This window comes from Symphodus melops (assembly GCF_947650265.1).
Source record: "Symphodus melops genome assembly, chromosome: 11".
NCBI classification, from domain to species: Eukaryota; Metazoa; Chordata; class Actinopteri; order Labriformes; family Labridae; genus Symphodus; species Symphodus melops.
In genome coordinates, this window is record NC_136701.1 from 24063165 (window position 1) to 24086321 (window position 23157).

The 23157-nt window shown below is 43.0% G+C and overlaps 1 protein-coding gene across 6 annotated transcripts in view; it reads right to left on the minus strand.

The window, feature by feature from the left end:
• Positions 1–18670, minus strand: part of LOC306832215 (glutamate receptor 4) — a 115805-nt gene extending 97135 nt beyond the window's left edge. For all 6 annotated transcript variants that reach the window (XR_013780198.1, XR_013780199.1, XM_079356709.1 and 3 more), the window contains exons 1-2: positions 18015–18670; positions 11092–11250 (exon numbers count right to left, since the gene is read on the minus strand). Coding sequence is in view for 4 of the 6 variants with exons in the window: in XM_079356709.1 (XP_079212835.1) it covers positions 11092–11250; positions 18015–18105 (250 nt within the window). In the remaining 2 variants the exon portion in view is untranslated. The remainder of the gene's footprint in view (positions 1–11091; positions 11251–18014) is intronic.
• Positions 18671–23157: the final 4487 nt, after the last annotated feature.

A 23157-nucleotide genomic window follows, 5' to 3' on the forward strand; every position in this document is an offset into this window, starting at 1 on the left:
TCTCTTAAAAAAAACAAAAACCATCCTCAGAGGATTCACCATTTAACTGTAACACTTTATGAGCTTTCCTCTTGGAGAATCAAATCTTTTTACTCTGACAAAGTCCCGTCATGTAATTCAGAGGTTCCTCCTCATAACAAACCACATTTCCACTACGCCTCTAAAAAGTGTTGAATAGTTGAGAACCTCTGGGAAGCCACCACACACAAGACTTTCAAACGTCCTATTTGGGAGGCTGGTGTTGGACAACAAAATATTCTAAAACTGACAACGGAAAGGCAACAATGGAGGTGTTCAACTCCCCGACAGCTTCTGTCAACTTCAGACAAACACTGAATGTCTTCCAGGAGAGACTTCAGGAGGATGTGCCTCGTAATTCTGTCTTGCAAAACCTTTTCTCAAATGCACTGCACTTACAAAATGTCCTGACGTTGTCCAAGTAGGCTAGACAATGTTTCTGTGTAAACATGTGACCTCCAACCTTCTGCACACTTCTACCTCTTCAGGCCTCCTTGTACCGTCAGACTCGGATGATCTCCAGCTGATCTCCCGCTGTCAGACGTGTCGTGCGAGAGTACGTTCTGTACCAGCCTGCTTTCAACTCTAAACAGGGACGCTCGGTGCAAAACAGCAACATGAACAGTTTCGGCAAGGTCGGAAAACCCACGAGCGTAATTCAAGGTTCATCCTTTGAATACGACTTTAAAAGGTCTTTGATCGGTTGGTCGATTCAATTCTTCATACATCAGAATGTGATTACTGTGCACCGAGGGGAGAAGGCTTCACCCTGATCTGTTTTTAATTGGCTGAAAAGTCACCCAGGCCGTCATCGACAGGACTTTGGAAATACTTAACAGGCTCATCTTAGAGAGAATTATTTGCACAGACAGACATGATGTCGAAGATGTAGAGGGCGAGCGACAGTATCCAACGCTGTGGTTACAGTTTTTGCCATAAGCTCAGATATGTCTAATTGGAAGTATTGGCAGAGCAAATGAGTAAAAAAAGAGCAAACGGGCGTGTGAAGCAACTTTAATATGTGCACAATAATCACAACAGTCGCAGGATATAAACTTCATCACCCCGTCCACCCCTGCTGTATTCAGCTAACCCCGACTTCTTGCAAATGTTTTACTAGAATGCTGCACAGAAATGTCCTCATGCATTCACATCTGCAAAATATCCCATGTGTGACAGGGTTATGATCCATCTTTACAGATGCATAAAAACATTTCTCCAACAAAAGCTCTTCCTAAGACACTGTGTTGTAGCATGGCGTGCGCCCTTCCCCGCTGGGTCAGTGTCTGGAGCGTGAGTGCAGCCTCGAGCAGCTGTACACATATGCTACTCGCAGAAACGTGCAAAAACACATTGCTTTGTCCTTCTGAGGAAGATCTGCAGTTTGATTCTTGTTGGTGCCTGTTTTGACAAAATGTTGACACATGCTCGCAGCGTTCTCCATCGAAACATAAAGTTGTAGCAGAGACAGACCACGGCGCTTGCTGTTGAAACAACATGAGAGCGGTAGCTAACGGCAGCGCCAGAGCGTACGGCGCTGATGGATCGCAGCGTGCACGGAGGGACTGGACACCAACCCATGAGAAGCTGCAGTGTTTAAACTCGCCTTGTCATAAATTAAAAAAAACAGCACAAACTCCTCTTCAAATAAATAATTTATCTCCTCTTGCGAGTTGCACAAACAAAATCTGGCTGAGTTTCAAACACACAGTTCAATTATATAATTATCCTCAATCATCCATTTGAAGATGACATATAAACTAGATGAGCTGAGGAAGCACAGAGGACATCCCGTTTTTTTTTTAAAGAGGTCATTCAAGGCCACTGTGCTTAATTCACGACAATCATGTTCACTTCCATCGACGCAAATGCAAAGTGATGCTTTGAACGTTCAACAGAAAGCTCAAAGACGCTGAAATCTGAAACGGAGCTCTCTGAGTGATTAACATAAAATAACTGGCACGACTTCCTGTCCCAGTTTGGAGCGAATCCATTCCAACATCCTCACATCTTAAAATAGACTTCTAATTGAGTAAGAAGGTGATGAGGCAGCTAGGCAGCACTGATGGCTTCAAACTGTTCAGTCACTCTTTTAAAATACAGACATGACTAATCAAACTCTTTCTCTTCATGTCCTGTTCACTGTCCAGATCGGCCTGCTGACACAGCAGCTGTTTGTCTCAACGAACAAAATCATCAGATTTATTATTTTTAAGGACGAGTGTCGATAAAAACTTTTTCCTTCACTGTACTTTTGCTTTAAAACTCTGCAGCTGACGCCAGAGCTCTTTGGACAGACTATTGATTTCACGAGTGAGAGAGAGAGAGAGAGAGAGAGAGAGAGAGAGAGAGAGAGAGAACATCTGTTTGATCAAATTAACTGTTTACGACTTTTTAGAGCAAGTTGTTTCCTCAGAGTTCATCCTCAAACTTCCACACACACATACACACACGACTACACGCACAAAACAAAAACACAAATGCAAACGCAGCCACCTCAGGGGGGCACTTACATAACCAACTCACAGATGAGGAGGAGGGGTGGGGGGAGGTGCAGAGGGAGAGAGGGGAGGAGACCGAGTTGTTTGAAAGGAAATGACATTGTGAATATTCTGTATTTGGTTTTGTGCAGAGAAATAGTGGCATGGCTTCTGAGGTTGAGTCGATCCCACCGTCGACATTTTGAGGTTGTTGGATTGTTGGCCAATCAAACGTCTGCATTTCTCTCAGCTTTGTGCTCATCTTGTAAAACACATTTTAAAGTGTCGCTGCTGTGGTTGTTGCAGGCTGTTATGTCCAAGTCAATTCTTTTTACCCTCCTTGACTGCTTTTTGGATGCCCTTGCGTTATACCGGCCTCACAAACAGTCATGCAGGGCACGTTTCATCCAAGCGTCTGAAGTTAATCTGCAAACTTAGAAGCAGCGTTGCAGAGGCAGACGCTGCAGGGACGGGTGTTCGATGCCAATCCAGCTGAGACGTGAAAAAAAAACCTCTGGCTGTGATGCACAGCAGCTGGCTTATTTCCTTATTTTGAAGCTTACATGTTACCTTTTAGCAGCCTAATGAATGCCTTTTTGTAAAAAATCCCTCTCCCTTATAACCTCCTCTTCCTCCTCTTGCCACCCTCCTCATCCTCCATCTTCCTCGCTTCTCCGCCACATTAATCTCTCATTAGCAGCCCCCCCTCCCCCCCTTCTTTTTCTTCTTCCTTTTCTTTCTTCTACCAGCCATTATACACTCACACACACTCACACACTCTGGCGTACATCGCCCAAAGGCCTTCATATACTCTCACCCACGCATCCGAACAATCCTCAGACAAACGTGGGGCCACATACGGCCATCTACAGGGCGGCACCGCGGAGCAGAAGAGTCGCTCTGAATGGAGCCCGCACAGGGACAGATAATGGATTTAAATCGAGCTAACGTGCTGCAAACACACATTATTTGTGTGCATACTCGCAGACACACGTGAACTGTGTTCCCTCCTCAAAGACTTACAGGAGAGGCGTGTGCCAAGCAGCAGCAGCAGCAGCACAGATGTATGTGAGTGCATCCAGGAGTGCAGCCTGCTCCCTATCTGGATCTGGAGTGAGTCAGAGCGACTCGTTGAATATAAATGACTCGATGCAGATTACCATGTCACTGTTTCAGTGAAGGCGAAGGCCGGGGCAGCATGTAGGAGGTCAAATTAACCCCTTCCGCCCCCGCACTGCTGTCGTCTGCGGCTGCACGGCGAAGAGGTCACCGTCAAACAAACAAACAAGTAACAGCCTGGTGATGAAAAGGTAACACACACCTCCGAGGAATAATGACGAGTTTGAGTTTATTTACATGATAATGCTCACACTCAATCTTCCTCTGCGTTCAGCTGAAGGTTAATTATTACGAGCAAAGAGATGAAATCTTCACTTTCACCTATGTATCCTCAAGAGCGATATTTACAACTCTGTAATAATGTCGTTTTTGCTACGTGAAGTCATATTTCTCACCTTTCTTCATTCTTCATCAAAGATCCCATCAGTTCTTGTGTTTTCAGATTTCCTTAACATCCTACACACACATGCTGGATGGGAAATAAAATGAAACGTAAAAATGAAAGGCTGATGCGGAAAAACCTGCAGAGGGTCCACTTGAGGCTGGGTCCACAAGCCCCCGTGGTCTCACACACACACACACACACTCACACACACTCACACACACACACCCTATTCAAAAAAGCCTGAACACGTTTACAGCCTGGTACAAAAAACTGTTGCGATCGGCACACACTGTACCAGGTTGGTTTTATGACGGATACGAGATATTCACAAGTGGTGGACATGATTGACAGGCGTGCACGCTGTAACGGTTCGTCAGGAGACTTAAAACCCGCCTCCGCTCCATCTCTCAGCCGGATGTTTGGTTGACTGAACGGTCGGATTCTTCAACTTGCATTAAAAGTCCCCTTCAGTAACCAACGGGTGATGTCACTCGGGCGCCACTCATGTTTATTTACAGTCTATGCTATGTGCTTTACCATCATGTCGATGTAAAGAGTAACAATGTCAATTATTCAAATATTATTTTCTCACTTTGAATTTCAAACTTGGACTAAAGTTGTTGTTTTTTTTACTTAAATTTATTAACAGGAAGTTGATAATCAGATTCAAATATTTGATCAAGTTAAATGAAGACGTCTTTCCTTTTGAGCTGTCGTCTTTAACAGCCCATAATATTTTTACAATGATGGACAGTGAGGGTGTCTTACAGCTGTATATATCTGGAGCAAATTGTTACCACCCATCTCCATTGGTTGTAAAAAAAAAAAAAAAAAAAGGTGAAAAATGGAGTGGGCGGAGTCTGTCTGCAGTCTCACCCTCACATTGACACAGAAGACTTCTCCTTTCAATTATTCGCTTCACGTCCCCTCCTCATTTCCATTCCCCTTCAACGTGGAGAATCTGAGCTTAAAGAATTATCCTGCTGAGTATTGTTCAGGTGAAATCTCCTCACCGAGCTATTTTTCTCAAGTGTATCAGCTGCATTGTACCTGAAATAGACTGGATATCCCCAGTTCTTAAGCATTAATCTGGTACCATGGTCACAGTGCCAACATTTTCCATCTATTTGCTACTCTTCTTCACCGGAGACATTTCACTTCTGATTTTGATAACAGGCTTCTCTTGTCAGAAACACCTGGACGTCCTCGTCGACTTTCAGTCCCGGAGGAGACGTGCTCACATCTGAAGCACAAAACTGTCGAGGAGCCATTCAAGTTCAAGGACTTCACCAGCAATCGCTCTGACTGTCCTGAACTTCAGCACATTAGCAGCAATGGCACCTTGACAGCGAAAGGCAGAGCTCCATGAAATGATGGCGCTGCTGGCTCCGAGCTTTATAATAAAGCAGGCAGGCTGTTGTGTTGTTGATTCCACACATGTGAGAGACCAGGGTTTTCCTGTTTGAGAACCCAAAAAGCACAGAAGGGCTGGAATCTGCTGCCAGTGTGGATTACTTTAGTGGCCTGTGGTGGACCTGACTGACGGGTTGGCACAGTGTCGCTGTTTGTCAGGAGGCTTTAAGACCCGCCTCAGCTCTCTCCAGCTCTGCACCATAAAGAAGCTGAGAACTTCAGGTTTCAGTGAAATGTAATGTACAGTAAGTGATGCATCATGCAGCATTTGTAGGCGACATCAGGCACCGTTAAACACTTCACTCCTCACATGATGTTTCCTTCAGGCTGGTCAGTAAAATCTGTGTCACTGCTATGACCTCACATCCTCTCTCTTTTTTTTAACTGCTCCAATGCAGCCTGACTGCACGCTGCTGCTGCACGCTGCTGCAGGCTGCTGCACGCTGATTCTTTCAATCAGTGTTTCAAAAAAATTTAAAAATAAAAACATTAATGAACGTTTGGTGCTTCAATGTGACACAACCAGGACCTCAAACTGACTTACTGATTAACCGTCAATAGAGCTCTATGGCATCGTCACATAAAGTATGTGTAACTTCATATCGTTTAACATCACTGTTTGTGGGATTGAAAACAGGGTCGCAGAGTGATGCGTGTAAAGAAAACAGAAGAAACAGAAGGAAGGCTCAAACCGACAGAAAGAGATTCTTATGCTCGACTGAGGTGGCAAAGCTGGTGTATTTATAAGAACAAAATGCAACAAAGTGCAATGCAAACAGACTTTATGAATAAATCATGACGAGCACCAAGCTTTTTTTGTCGCTCAAGCTTCACTGGAGAGACGAAAACATCACATCAGAGTGGAAGCGATGAGGAGACTCTAACTTTTCTCACATTCATCCATGAAACAAACAGACACGCTGCATGGTCATGATCTTTATTACATGGGTTTCCTTTGCTTGAGGCGTGACTGTTGCCATTTTTAATTGTGAAGTTTTAAAACTTCTTCTTCTTCTTCTTCTTCTCTGTGATGTTTTTAAATCAATCGACCAGAAAATGAGCTCCAGCAGCCGCTGTGCTGAAAGTGCTCGACTCCAGTAGTGGATTGAAACACTGATTCACATTTTGATTTGTGCCACATCGTTGGACGAACGCAACCTTTGAACGAAAAAGAAAAACCTGACTGGTGATGTGACACGACTCAAAGGTCGGCTCGTTTCAAAGAAGACTCTGAAGGAAAACTTGTAGAGTCGGACAAAGACGGTCAAATCCTGCTTTTATATATTCACACCAAAAACCCCGCCCTGGAAGGCTTCCAGAGAACTGGCCAATCATAGGAAAGTGGGCGTTTAGGGAGGCGGGACTTAAAGAGACAGTGGCTGAAATGAATCGTTTCAGATAGAGGCTGAAATCAGGTTTTTCACGGACACCCCGAATAAGATAAATAATGCATATTGTGAGCAGATCATGCAGAGCTGCTTTAAAGAGAGTGGCATCATGAAAGGAGAGAATGAGAATAATGACTCTCCTTTAGCAGAACCAGGTCTGGATCCGTATCCCTTCATGGGGTGCTCTACCACCTTAAGAGTAAAATACGCATTCTTTGTTAATCTTTTTTTATTGCCAAAGGAATGAGTGCGATGAAAAGTCCTCAAATAATTTCTTTTCTGGAAGACAAACTATTCTCATTTGCCCATTTTTAGCAGAATCCTAATTTGCACAGAGAGTTAATCACCAGAAAGGAATCTCAGTCTGTGGGAGGCGCTGAATACCTCCGCTGTGACCGGAGAATAACAAATGTCCTGCCCAGTGTCTCATCTGTTAATAGTAATTACACCGAGGTGTCACAATTAACTTGATGCTGATGTATTATGTATATACGAGTGTGTGCTGCAAAGAATCAGAGCTTTGAAAGTTGTGAAAAAACAAGGATGAGATTTGTAAGTCATTAGCAGCTCTAAATCACAGCCATTGGTTTTAAAATTGGTGACCTCCTGAGTCGTATGGAGACTTTACAGTTCATCAAACATGTGAAACAGAATCTATCAGAGAGTCTTGGGCGACAGAAAGATTATCAACGGGACAAAGGGAACATACAATAACATTTGTCCCCGTCCTCCCACCAATTATCCCCATCAGCCGTCCCGACAGCAGCGCTCCGAGCCGCTGAATGGCCTAATCTCTCTTCACAAATTAGCTCCCTCTCTCATCTCCCCTTTCCCAAATGTACGCTATGCCCTTAAACGTCACATGCTAACGCTGCCTATTCATAACCATTATCTCAAGGCCGATGACAATGGACCGAAACAAGAATGCCGAGAACGTGGGGGGGGGGGGGGGGGGGGGGGGGGGGGGGGAGAGGCATAAAGAGCCTGGGAAATGTAAAACGTGGGGGTGAATACGAGCGATGTGATTCGATCTCAGATTCCCCGCTGGCCCTGAGCTATCAGAGCCATTGATTGGCTCATGTAATTCTGCTCTGATTTGGCTTTGGCCAATCAATGCACTGCAGACTCACTTCCTGTGACTGTGCAGCCATTAGACTGGGAGGTAAAAAATCCCATAGTTTTCTGAAACATGCCGTTTACACCCAGCCAGGTCTCTTTAGTGAGAGACCACTGCTGACACCGAGGCCTCCTCGAACAGCCGCTGCCTCATTTCAGAGTCGGTATTGACCCGCAGAATACAAAATGCCTTTTTAGAAGATGTTGTAACCTTGCCAGTGAAATACAAGACATATTCAAAAGGGTTATTGAAAGAAGATGCTTCCGACTCTACAGCCCTGGTCTCCTATTACATCAGAAAATTCCTCTTTTGTGCAATTTATTTTAAAGTTTGAAGTAGCTCACAAGAAATACTCGTGCAGCAGTCGTAACTGGATCTAGAGCAGCATGGTCATGTGTTATTCTTTTTAATAATCAAACAAACTAGATAATTATGATGATTTTTTTCCCCCACAAAACAACATAAATATTCATACTTTTTCCCCAACAGTCCACTTTAAATCTTCTGCAGCTGTCAGTGGTTACATATGCGTATATAATCTACCATATATATTGCCCTGAAATTGTTTTAATGCCTCATTTTCCTTTCTCTTCTTGTTCTCATAACCCACTTTTTTTATCCCACTTTTCTTTGCCTTGTTCTGCATGCTGCAGGCACAACCCATTTCCCCACAGAGATCAATACAGCTTCATCTGCAGTAATTTCATCTTAGGGGTCAATAACAGGCCAAACCTTACAGATACAGCAATGAAAAAAAACGTAATGGTGAAAAAAAAAAAAAAAAAAGGCTCCTTACGTCAGCGTTGTTTCAAGGTTTCCAATAATCCTGACGGAGAAAAAAACCCACCAAAGCACAGAAGAAATATACCGCCTTTGTTTGCTGTAATGGTTCATGCTGTGATGCATCTTAAATAAAGGACCGAAACCAGACGCAAGAATACAAAAGTTTTCAGTGTTGAAAAAAAAAACTCTGCTTGCTTCGCTGATGCTGCCTCACCTCTGTAACGGGGGGGGGGGGGGGGGGGGGGGGTTCACATCTTCCATCCTCCGCTACTGTCAGATTGCAGGAGAAAACATCACAGGGGCGTTGAATTTCCCTCGGGATCAATAAAGTATCTATCTATCTATCTATCTATCTATCTATCTATCTATCTATCTATCTATCTATCTATCTATCTAACCATTGTGGCTTGAAACAGCAGTCCGAACATCGCTTACTTTCACAATGAATCAGACTTTCAGAGGGTGTCACTGTGTCAAAATCACTGAACGTGTGTTTATTATCTTCAGCAGAAAACACCAGCAGTTCATTCTGAATAATTTCTAGTGAGCCTAATGTTCCTCATTGGTATCCATGGAAACCAAAGGATTCACATTTAAGGTCGTCAGGGTAAACGTGAGGTCAGGTGTTGTTAGACTTAAAGTGGAGTAAAGATTTCAATATTCCCTGTTAAATCACAGAATGAGGACATTTCTCAGAAACTGTCACTCACACACACACACACACACACACACACAATCCCCCCTTCCACACACACCCATCCATGCACACAATCCCCCCTTACACACACACACACACACTAACCAAACAAACATAAAAGCACTTCATTCTCTGCTTAATTTAGCCATTGATTTTTCTAACACCAGATCACGACACAGATAGTAGAAGACATCAGGTCGCAGTGTTTTATGGTCTTTCAGGAACCCCCCCACACACACACAGGCCCACACACACACACACAGGCCCACACACACACAGGCCCACACACACACGCCCCCACACATACACAAACACACACCCACATATACACAAACTAAAACAAGGAAAGAGAGACAATGTTTCCCCCGGGATTATCACCAAAAAAAAATCACTGCCTACTACTGTTAAAAGATCTAACAGAGGCAGAGTGTGTGATTGTTGTGGGTGTGTGTGTGTGTGTGTGTGTGTGTGTGTGTGTGTGTGTGTGTGTGTTTGTGTGTTTACAGCTGCTGTCCCCTTCAGCGTTTGTGACTGTGCTCTCAGATCAGATGTGAACCAGCAGAGATACACAAAGACACAGCTGTATAGTAATACATCACACACACACACACACACACACACACCTACACACACACACACACACACACACACACACGTGTACAATCATACAGCCTTAAACAGAAAAAACACACACACACGGAGAATGAGCTGTTTTACTGGCGGGGCATGTCTGGCCTATATATGGCTCATATATGCCTCATTTACAACATTTCCACTTGTTCACTGAGGATAAGCGAATACATGACTTTGTGATATTCATCTTTTTCTTAAACTTCAAAACAATAAAATGCATGTTGAACTTAACGCCAAAGATTGCCCCAAAGATCTAAAATCTGTTATAGCGTGGGTTTTCCTTTTTAATTATTCATCTTTTTACATTTGAAGTTTTCACTTTGTGTTCTGAGATCTAAATAAAAACAAATGAATTGGCTGCACCAATGAGGCTCTACAACCATGAAGCATGCTGGGAAAATCCAGGACACACAGCTCTCCAACCACACAGACAATCTGTCACTGATGTGTGCAGCGTCAGTTTCTGAACATCTGAGTGGATCATAGATGTGTATGTTTGTGATCCACTTCTTTACTGCCATGCTCTCTGACCCCAGGACACAGTGATGACACGTATATAAAAGTGAAAGCATCGAGAACTGACAAACACACTCAAACTAGAAAGAACATGACACACTTTTCAGACACATTTGCATATTTGGATGTGGTAAACCTCCTCACGCTTTCTTTAACTGACAACTTTGTAGTGACAGACTTTGAGGACGGATGTCTCCTCTGTCAGTTTCTTCTCAAAGCATCTCGTAACGCATCATCACTCGTCTCATATTTGCATTCATCGACTGATGTTCAGTAGTATTCTATGCTGAATTGCTCTGGTGTCATAATGCACGCGCTGCAGTCGATGTAATGTGACTTTATGTGTGCGGTGTTGTTCCTCTAAAACTGATGGAGAATGATGTGATGCCTGAGCTGTCCTTCAGTGTTGCTCCTCAGTAACAGCCTGCCTCACAAGCTTGCTAGCTTAGCTCAGATCAGATCACCGTGGGAAGCCTTCTTTTCTTTCTTTGACTCTGCTCATAAACAACAAAACACAACAGGAAGCGGCGTTGCTGACTTACAGGCATTGGTGACGGCGAAGCTGTTGGCCGTCTCGATGTTGTCCACGTGAGGCACCAGGTTGAACGGGGCTTCCGAGGCGTTCGGGCTGGTGTTGTGCAGGAAGATTGCCAACCGAAAGGCAGTGTACTCCTGATCAGTGTTTCTGATGAACAGACCACCTGAGCAGAAAGAGGGGGGGGGGGGGGGCAGAAACACAGGTGTGATGAAGGGCAATTAAAAACCTCACCAAAGAAAGTTCAATTAGAGAAGAGGCACAAATAAAGTGAAACTGAGTTCAATGTCGGATACAAAAATCTGAAGAGCCAATAAGAAGCCGGCGAGGTCGTCTCTTCAACGCTGTGTGTTTAAAAACAACACACTCTCCACGGTGTTTAAAAAACACCAAACTTAACAAAAACAACTGTCGTGTTTCTAACAGCTGCTCTGAGTGAAAGACAACGATGTTGTTTGAATTGCACAAATACAACGGCAACAGATTTGTGCAACTCGTGCGACAGTGTGCAGTGAGTTTTCTTTCATACTGTAGTAATTATAAAAACAAGAAATGACCCAACATTGGGAGCCTGGGACGTCCATTTATGTTGCCATGGTAACGAAACAAACAGCTTTCAATAACGTTTGTATCGCAGTGGCAGCGATTGTGACAACGGCCAACGTTAAACAGAGATACTAAAAGACGTTATGTGTGACTAACTTTAAAGTCAAACCAACCCGATAACTTTACTCATCCTTACATATACGACGTCTTTTTACAATATTTACAAGTTCAGATGAACTCATTTTTACTGTGATCAGACACCAACTGTTGGGGAGTTGAAAGAAGGATGGTTTCTTTACTTCCATCAGTTTGAGGCGCGGTCGGGATCCTGATAGTAGAAGTAGAAGTTGAGTATGATGAGCAGGTCCAGCCCACTCTGAGGTTAAATCAGCTGTTTATTATCTCTTCTGATATTTCTGCTCTGCACTTTAAATAACAATAACATTACTTGTTAAGGGTTCTGCTATTTCCTCAGTTTACTGCTGAAGTTCTGCACTTGACACCGGAGCACAACAAACGACAGAAAAAGGTTGTGGGAGGCGGTTGTATAGCAATCTTTAACATCAATAAAGAGACACTTAGGTGACAGACATTTTCAGACTGTTCTCTTTCTTCCACTGCTCGGGCGAGTTAAAATAACTAGAGAGGAAGGTTGTGTGTTAGATTAAAGCAAGAGGCTGCAGTCAGTAGATCTGTGAGTTTGCTCATTTGAACAGTAGCTTAATGCTAATGGTGAAAAGCTTGTATGTGAACCACGTTCAACATCTAAACGTAGCCCCTTAGCATGCTTCTGATGCTAATAAGAATCGAACACAAAAGTGCATCAAAGGGTGAAGAAAATGTCATTAATCTAAAAGTGTTGAGTCATTAACGGACACACTGAAAAACTGATCTGATGATGATCTTTTTTGAAAAGAGTCTGGAGTCAACCCGAGGATCACAATCCACCCTGTGGGGAGCGTACATATCTGTCTCAAATGTCACGGCAATCCATCCAATTGTTGTCGAGGCATTTCTCTATGGAGGGAAATGTCAACACGCTGGTGGCGATGGAGGAAAAGGCAGGGGGATCAAAGTCTCGGAAATGTTTTCGCACCGAAGCTCCCTGTAGATATTTGTTACTCAGAAATGAAAACTTTGACCTGCTGGTGGCGCTCGAGAAGCATCGGGGGGATTACCAAAGTCATTAAGATTCATCCTCAGGGGATCATAAATGACAGCAACACATTTCATGGCCTTTAATCAAATCGTTCTTCAGGAGATGTATCGTTGCAGAACTTTTATGAGTATGTGTATGATTATAATCTGGACCTAAAACTCAGACAAAGATCAACCTTTATCCACACAAACAAAAATACTGTCACAGATGGACCTGGTTTTATATCTTAGTTTGTTGGCTTGAATCGCCATTAATGGGCTAACAGAATTAGCATCATGATCGCAGCAGTTATAACTAAAGACACAACATTTTACAGTTCAGGTTCAGGTTACTTTATTTGTACCTGTAGGTAGATTTCTTTGCAGCCATCATGACACAGATTACAGGACAAATAGAACAATGAACAGCAGCTGAGAGAGAAGAACTACTAAAACATAAAAACCAAAAAGGCTATTAGTAAGCGTAAAGAGTTAAAAACATATCTGAAGTTATAGATGCACCCCGGATAAGACACAAATAATAAATCTCTCCAGTCAGGCTACAAGTATGTAAGTAAGGCACGATACACTTCATTCATCGTTAGGGAAACGTTTTTATTTTACTGACCAATGAGCAGTAAAAAAAGTCATCTTGCAAGATTCAGCTGAGTGAATCTAAGCATTTAAAAATGTTAAAAGGGGGATTCAGAGATTCAGTGTTTGTGTCTGTGGTCAGAGAGGAATCCTAAATCTTATTAGTGGCAGACACAACTGGCTGCACTATATATGAAATGCAATAAAAGGCCAATATTGTTCTGCTAAATCACTCTGCCAATATCCTATCACCAGCTAATCTTGCAGCATAGCAACTCATGACTCTCGGTATCATTAGGCTTTGTGACAGTGAACGATGCAGTCGGATTCTTATACCTCCTTTGTTTGATATTAACGCGGGAGGAAGAATGATATCAATCTCTAAATATCTGTCTGGATCAACTCAGCTTTTCATTCAGCTTTTCACGCATGAGCAGCGTCAGTGTCAAAGATCAGTTTGGCATCAGAGATAAGACTTCACTCCTGCTTTCTATGCTTTTTTTTTCCCCCTTTCAAAACCCAGCAGTGTCCGTATATAAAGATCTCCACGATGCAGTTCACGATTGTGCAAATGTCAGCGGTGTTTTAAGGTTGGCAGCAGTTTGTTTCACTTTCGAATGTCGTCCTTCGGGCTGTATTTCTTGCAACGAGATTGTGTAAATGTCACTTAAAGCAAAATGCCAGTGTGTGCTTTTTACGGCTGACCTCTTCAAAAAGGTAAACTTGAGAATATTTCATGTAAATCATTTCCATCTCTTCGCATAAATGGAACTGAAGTCGTTGCAAAAATCACTGGAGCTGTTTTTATGTGATTTCCTCTGTGACAGTCCAACGTCTCGGAGCTGATGTGAATTCCTGATTTTCCAATAAATAAACATGATCTGAATAGTTCGGTTATCTTTGCAGATGATCAGCAGGAATGCCCTCTACTCATTTCAGATTTAAAAAACGTTATCTTCACTGCTAATTAAGACAGGATAACAAATCCAGCTTTGACCTAAATCCCACTTACTCGGCTATGACTTCCCCTTCTGCGAGCTGTTACACAAATAAGATTCAAAATTACACACCGAAGGCGCCGTGCACTTTGAAGTTTCATAAATGCCATATGGTTTGCCAAAAAACAGGAGCTCCAGAGCGCCTGTTTGTTTTTGACCCCGTTTCCACCCAGTATATTCTGCCAAGAAGAGATGACATCTGGTTTTGAATTTAAAGGAATTATGAGTATTAGATCAATTCTGCTTGCATTAAGATCACAGGTACAAATGCAAATTGATGGAGAAAGTCTGGCTGACTGTCTTAAGTCAGGGAAAACGATGCAGGGTACTCTATCCAGGAAGTTCCTTGGATTCTCATGTCACGTGGTGACGCAGTCCCTCCAGAGTCCAACGTTAGCTTTATAACAAACTCAATTTCAAAGCACAGTGTGGAAGACACGCAGGTTCTTAAATGCTGTACAACCTCCCAGTGTGTGACCACAAGTGCAACTCCCCCCCCCCCCACCCACCCACTGCACAGGACCTGACGTGATTGAAAATTCCCCTCCTTCATTATGCACAACATGCGGGCGCTCCGCTGTGCGAAACGTGCCAGAACACAGAGCGATGCGTACGAAGCTGGCGGCGCCACTTTTTTAACAGCTCTCCTCCATCATTACGTCAAAATCATGCAGTTAAATAAAAAAGTGGCATCAATTAAAGATAAGACAAGTGAACTGTGGAGGTGGGCAGTTCTACTTTAAACAAATTGTTCACAGGCTGTGGATCTGATTGAATCCTTATTTCCAATGTTGGAATAAAAACGTTTTTTTTTTTTTCTTCTTTGGTCCCCCTTTCTGGGAGGGTGTTCGAAAAACCTTAAAACATGTTTAAGATTAGAGGATTTTTGTTGTCTCGGCTCAGACAAATATTGAACTCAGTCACTGCAGCCATGAAGAGAAGGCATCGAGCAGGTAAACACTGAGGGGGATCTGGAGAGGCACAAACACTCGGCGCCCTCTTCTCTCTGTCAGGATCTTTGTTCATATTTTAAATTGTTTTCAGACTTTCAAACTGCTGCACACAAAGAGGACAGCATCATGTTTGTTTCAGATTAAATTCCAACAGGTGCAGCAACAGAAATGAATTCAGACATAATCTAATTGGAGTCTTGTGAGAAAGAGTACCCCTTCAGGAGCCTCTGTCTTGTAAAATGTCTCTTAATCTTTGGATGTGAGAGGAAGTCTTGAGAGACCCAAGCCTTCCAAAAGTCTTCTGTGGTCGCAGAAATTAGGAGGAGCTGATGCTGCATGGGCTCATTTTGGTTGTTCCTTTGCTGAGGGGTGTATGCAGCTTTTTGATGAGCAGCTCTGAAAGAGGCGGAGTAATGATGAGCTAGCTGTAGCGTGCACGTTTCGATATTTTTGATAGGACTTGTTTTGAAACAATACGACTGTTTAGAGAAGTAACCAATCTTTGAAAACATGCAGATCTTCAGTCTTATTTGTAGCCAAAAGCTGCTGCAAGAAAAACAGAGAGAGAGAGAGAGAGAGAGAGAGAGAGAGAGCGGTGGTGGTCGAGTGTGACGCAAAGGTCGGCAAATCCTGACGTTACTTAAGTTCATTTGGAGTCGTCCAAAATTGCAAAAGTTACGTTTAAGTCTCCTTAAAACAAACGTAAAGAAAAGGAGGTGAAACAACTTCGACGTGCAGGAGTTCGTTTATAATCTGTAGTCACACAAAATACCAAGAAATTCTATTCTATTGAAAAAAAACAACAGATGTCAATATTTGATTTTTTATCCGTATGGTATCCAGTTCAAACATGTTCTATCCTGACAACCCTTATTAGGTGCAGCCTTCATGTTAAAGCAGGTGGATTTGAGGTGTCTGTGATGTCACTGATCTCAGTAAGAATCAGACCACATCAGTTACACCTCAGGGAATAACCTCTGCAGACATGCTGCCTTATGAGAAAACCAGCCGGGCTCTTCAGATGATGTACAGTTATTCTTCAGGAGTGACACGAGCTTTGAGATCCCTCGAAGAGAACCAATGAATGCTTACTCTTAAAGATCTCTTTGTGATGCTCGATCCAAAAGAAAACCTGGCTCACTTTGGAGGGAAATGTGAATTAGCTCACTTTTCTCACTTTTACTATATTTTTAAAAATACTGCTTCTTCTTTGTTTTGCCAACACATTGACTTCCTGTCAACGGTGCGGCCTCTCTGCCCACCACAGAATGCTGCTGCTGTCTAAAGCCCGAGACGCAGAAAGAGAGTCGCTGAGGCACAAATTAAAGCGGGATCTATAATTCTCCAGCTCCGTCTTTAAATATGTGACTGCTGTCAGAATGTATCTGTGGCACGAACACGACATGTTTGCCATGACTCTATTTGTGCACACAGTGCTGTGCAGGATGCAAGTGTACACAGCAAATTCCCCCCTGCTAATAAGTGTTGATTTTTCAGTGATAATTATTTGAAACGGATGAGTGTTGCACTCTTCATAGCTGATGTGATGCTACAAACTCTACATGTGATCAAAGAAAGTGGATATTATTTGAGAAATATTAGTCTGGAAGAGCGTAGAGACTCTAAAACAAAATTCAGTCATTTTGCTTAAATCAGCAGCGTGCATGACGTTAGCATGATGGCAAAGCAGAAGCATACATGCAGGTTAACCCCCCCCCGCCCCCCACATCCGGATCAAGAGTCCCCTGCTGCAGGGATACTGCTCTGTAACAGACCCTGACCTCTGGCCTCCTACCTCCCTGAAGGGGCCGGGAATCAAGTATCACGTTGATATAAAAGGACAAGGAGAATCATTTGAACAGCTTGTCATTTTTCATCAGCCTCAGCGTTTCTGATGTGCCTCGACTAGGATGCAAGCAGGCGTGCAGGGAACGGAAAAAGCATCCAAAAAGTCACTTGGACAGCAGAGACGAGCTCCAGAATGAAGAACCTTACACCTTCTTTGGGCTGTACGAAAAAACAAATCTGAGGGAGTGGTATTTCTAAAGGCAAAAAAGCATGAATGACTGCTATTCTGATAATTGATTTTTTTTTTTTTTTGGTTGTGATGATCAACAACTGGAGGTCACAGTTTGCCCTTCTGTTCATCGCCTGCCTTTAAATCAAACCAGTCAATCTGCCTACTAGTGAAATTAAAACCATGAATCCTTCATCTTTTATTCCCTTCCTCGATAAACACTGGAGTTTTTGAATGCAAACATGCAAGTGTTTATTTTTAAAACAGTCTAACAGAGAGGGGGAATAGAGGAGCTGTGAGGCCTGTGGGACCGAGGCACACAGGGGGGGACCGGGGGTCTGCGAGAGTGTTAACAGCAGTCAATGCACATGCAGCCTGCATAGGGAATACACACACACGCACACACTTTGCTGCTCTGATCTGCTGCAGTGGCGGAGTGCACTGGGATACACACTGTAGCCTGCAGATAGAAAGCGCATTAGGTGTGTGTTTTAAACATGCACAGCATCAACAGAGGCAACAACGCGGTGTGCATGTGAAGAAAAGGAAGAAGAAGAAGACTGCGGAAGAAATCCCCACTTTGAGTTGTGCTGAGGTGTTGAATTGGCAGCATGCAGGACGTCCACAGATTCATCCACATGATTCATGCCCCGCTCGGGATTCACATTAACGGGCTCACACTTACCGATCTGAACGCTGCTCGGGAAAGCTCCCATTGTCAGTCCCCAAAAGCCCGAGAACATCAACAGAAACCAGTCGCGAGAAGAAATCCTCATTTTGTCTCGGTTATAAACTGATGAGAGACATTGAGCAGGTTCAATTAACAACCCCGGGGCAAAAGCAACATCACGGGGTGGAGAGAAAAAAAACAAATAGAAAAAATAATTCAAATGTCCCTTAAATATCCATGTCTGATGTGGATGTCCTTCTTTTTCTTGGATATTTCCCCCCGCAGAGCCGCGCGTTTTGTGCCGTCAAACTGCGTCCGTCCGTCCGGCGCTGGAGATTTTGCGCACAACACCACCAAGAGGAGATGAGAGGAGAGAGGAGAGGAGAGAGGAGAGGGGGGAGGTGGAGGAGAGGGCAGCATCAGCCAGCGGCGGCCAGTGCGTCTGGATGTGGCTCAACTCACATCACAGCAATAACACACATGCGCCTTTTACCCGAGCGACCGAGCGGGGCAGCAGGCAGGCAGGAGGGGAGGCGGTGTCAGTCAGCCCGCTCACAAAGTCTCCTATAGCTCATTTAATACCAAAACTTCCAGAGCTGCTGGTCCGGAAACGCACAGGATATCTGTCATGGCTGATGGCTGAGAGGAGGAATGTGACTGATTTCCACAGATAAATGATCCAAACTCTTAATAAAAGCTTTGGTCTCTGCGTAACCTTCGTGCTCAAATCATTCCGCACACTGGCTTTGAAAGGTGCCATTTAAAATGCATTAATTGCCAATTAATAGGATTATTCTCAGCAAGCTACATTCTATAGCCCATTGTCCGTGAAATTATATTTTTCCTTCCTTTTGAGGGATTAAAATGGCTCCACACTGGAGCCTAATATCCTAATATATCTTCTTTTTTTAAACCCATAGCAGGGTGCAGTAAGTCATTAGGCTCCAAGTACATGCTGAGAATACAACCCAGAAAATAAATAAATAAATAGACTGAAAAGAAAAATGTATTACTGCATTTTTTTCAGCATGCTTATTAAACTGTTGGATTGCAACACAAATAATAATGACACATACATAGATTATTTTTTTCCCTTTAGTTGGAGCACAGCAGCAATCCTAATTCTCGCAAATTATTTTAAAATAGTTCAATATTTCTGCAAAAACAATCTGGTGTCCAAAAAAAAAAAAAATCGCAAAAAGTCGTAAAACCCCAAAAGTCATCATGTTTCAGCATCAAGTTTCAGTTAAGTTTAAAGGATCAATTTGTCAGATATCTTCTGAATTTGATGGTAAAGTGAGCTTTATTGACTGTATGATCAGACATTAAAGACATCAGACATGTTGAAGAGCTGTCTTCAGATATTGTGTCTATTTCTATGATAGATTAGCGATTAGCATATTAGCTTATCAGATTTACTGCTAAGGAAACAGCTATATCCTGCTGCTCCAAAAAAGCTGCACTGTCCCTTTAAACTGAAGGTTTTGTGCATAACTTACTTTGATACTCATAATTTCAGCCAGGGTCTAAAACATGGGTTTACATCGGTACACTGCTCTACGATGCAGCGTTTGGTGCATGTCTGTGAGCTTCCAGAAAACATGAAGAAACGTGGAAGTGATAAACCCAGAATGTGGACAAACAGCTGTGTTTGTGTCTGTCTCACCCTCAGAGCATAAATTGGTCTTTCGGGAATGTTCTTTACCGCTGGTTCAAACCAGTGGGACATTTAGCAGGTATATAATCTGCATTCAGCTCAAGATGTCCTGATTTTAAGGTTTGCAGCGTGCTTCCATAGAGCTGTTTGAAAACAAGTAATCAGGCGTGAGACACTGTTGGACAAAGTGCTGTATGGTTTCTGAAAACGTGAAAGGATGGGTCCCATTTATCCTTCAGCATTTGAGTGCGCTGAATCTCTTTTAAAGAAAAACAGATATAAGTGGCACGTGTTCATCCTTGAGGACAAATCTGCAGCAGACAAGCTGCAATCTGGTCGACCATAAATGGAAGGTTAAACACTGAATCTGATTAAAAGAAACCTTCCACATCAAAACCATCCATCATATAGCTATTAGATTTTAACAAGGGACCTCAAAAGCCGAACATTTTCAAATTGCAATTTTTTAAAGCATATTTCTGTTTAGTGTTCAACCAATCGGTGCCTTGGTCAGTTTCAAATCATGGTTACAAGTGATGCTGAAAATTCTGTCTCAGCCTAACGTCCAGTCAACTTAACAAAAAGGGCTGAGAGACGGAGCTGAGGCGAGTTTTAAGCTCTGTGCCTGCCTGTCAATCAGGTCAGCTACACGGCTCATGTGAAAAACGTTTATCCTTCATATAATCAACACTGATGAGTAATCAAAAAATGAATTCCCCGAACTCGAAGTGTGCGTCGATCGAGGCATGAGCTCATCGGACCGCTTTCGTTATTTCAACCAGACTGTAAACATGATCATTCCTGCTGTAACAACTGGCCTCTAGTGGACTCTCAAGGAACTTCAGCATCGACTTCATTTATCAACACGTTAGGTTCCAGCCTCAGTTTGACCCACGTCTCATCTGTTTACATGCAGAGTTTGAAAAAAAAAAAAAGTGAACAGGAATACCAAAAATCAGATTCTGAGCTTCACATCCAAAATGAGCATTTAAGTTTGCAGTGTTAATTCAAATCAATTAAAAAAAAACTTTATTTTTCCCTGAGGGGCAAAGACGTAGTCTGTCATTTGGTTTCCTGAAGGTCAGACATAAACTTTCACCCTCCTCACGGTTTGTTTTCTTTCTGAACTACATTATATTTGCTGCTGCAGAGGTCTGATTTCCCCACAGGAATCAATAAAGATTCATTTTATTTTCACCTTTTGATAAAGTGCTGCTGACGTTCAGAGAAACTCATTTGATTCCAGTGAATATGCTCATCCGTCCGTCAATACTTTATCAGAAAGTCATTTGAAATATTTGTCTCTTGCACATATTCCGTACGGGCTAAAATAAACCTCCTAATACGAACACCAGCAAGAGGTTCATGAGTATCTTTATCTTTAGATCTCAATAGCTGCATCAAGGAGACGAGTGTTTTACTTAAAAGGCCATGAAGGACTTTTTTTCCTTTTAAGAGATTTTGTGTACAAAATAATAAACACTCAATAACTCATGGTTCTGGAGGAAGATGAGTAAAAAAGCTCGAGGTTTGACGCTGTATGGTAAAATGTACAGTAGTAGACGCATTCATTCAAATCTCTCGTGGAGGTCAAATGTCTCAAACATTTGGCTTCTGATCGAACAAAAAACATACTGAACCAGAAATCCATCCACTTTCTTACACCTACTTAAGGATGGGTCGGAGCGGCACACTCCACCAAGACTTTCCTCTCCCTAGCAAAGTTTTCCAGCTCCTCTTGGGGGATTCGGAGGCGTTCGGAAAGGTGATCCTTCCAGGGAGCTCTGGGTCTACGCCGTGGTCTCCTCCCAGTTGGGCGTGCCCAGAAGACCTCAGAAGAGAGGCGTCCTACTCAAGTGCCCCAACCACCTCGACTGGCTCCTATCAAAGCGATGGAGAAGGGACTCTACTCCCAGCTCCCCCCCGACTGTTTGAGCTCCTCATCCTATCTCTAAGCCAACCTCCGGAGGAAGCTAAATGTGCCCGCTGGTATCTGCGATTTTTATTCTTTTGCTCTCATGAAGACCCCAAGATACTTTCACTCCTTCACTTGGGTCAAGGACTCACTCCCCGCCCGCAGGAAATGATCCACTGTTTTTCTTGAAGAGAACCATGCGGTCTCGGACTTGAAGGTGCTGACCAGAAATCACCTCATTTATAACCCTAAAAGGCTGCTCTATCAGGCGGTAAATAAGATGTGTCTTAAATTAAAGCTATTAAAACACTGTTAAAGCTCCTATGAAGAATTTTTGGTTTGTGTAACTTTTGGCGCCCCCCTGTGGACAAAGCTGCACTTCTTGTCTTTGTAGATCTTTCCCCAAACATGCATTGATGGTATTAACTATCTTTATATTGTAGTTTTAGCTGATATGAGGAAGTCAGTCTCTTTTGTCACTGATGGTCTTGTTTGCTTTGTAGGTCATACAGAATTATTCATGCAAATTTCATAACCAGTAAAAACTCACGAGCCAATGAGAGCAGTCCTTGATGAGGTTCCCCACCGTCCCAGAAACAAGCGCTTTGAGACCAGACATCTTCCAGGAAGCGTGTCTTGTTAGTGGAGCTGACAGTTCCTCCTTAAAGGAGGCATCCTGGAAGCATTTAAAATGGAAAAGTTTGCTGTATGTTAAGGAAGTTGTTGAGTGCCTTAAGAGAAATCTGGAAAAAGGACGAAGTCATCCGGTGGAAGTCGACTGCTGCGACTTTATGAGCGCTTCGCTTCATGTCAAAAAGTCCCAAGAGATCTCTCAGTTTGAGGGTTTTTGCAGTGAAGAGCAGACAAGCGCTGAGGCCATGTAGTGGAACCATCTGACTTTATGAATCCTGCAGCAGGGAGAAATCTCAGACCATGGCTACATCATCTCACTCTGCAGAGAGACTGAAAAAAACAAGTCGGTGTAAGACGGTCAAAAAGCGTTTCTTTTAAGTCTGAAACAAAAGGATGAAACGTGTCGAACAAACGGTCGTTTGTGTGAAGCAGAGGAACGAATCAAGGAGCTTAAAGAGACGCGGCTTCACAGGTGATTTTAATTTGTTTGCAGCACGGACCTCGTCACCTTTTCCCTTGTTTGCCTGTTTTTGAAGCAACCTGGAAAGTGACCTCTAAGTTACAGTTCTTCGTCGTCAAACGCAGGTCACAGCTGCTCGACGAAGACGTGTGACTCTGCACCAAACAGGAAGTCTCCAGACTGCTTTTCTCAAAGATTGTAAAATGTGCGTTTCTGTTCGATGGTAATGCAGACGTCAGGACAGATTTGGAGGTCGACACTTTATTTAACAAAAAGATCTGCCAGCGTGACACAAGAAGTCCAGGTTTGATTCAAGTCTCCACAGTTTGATTTTAATGCTTTACGAAATGTCCGACCCCTGTTTATAAAAACATAAAAAACTTTAAAGGTTCTCGTGTGGGATAATAGATGGCAGCAATGTGAAAAACACATGAAAACAGTGTTTCAAGTGCACTTTAACAACTGCATGATGCTGTAGAGCTTCTATTTTTAC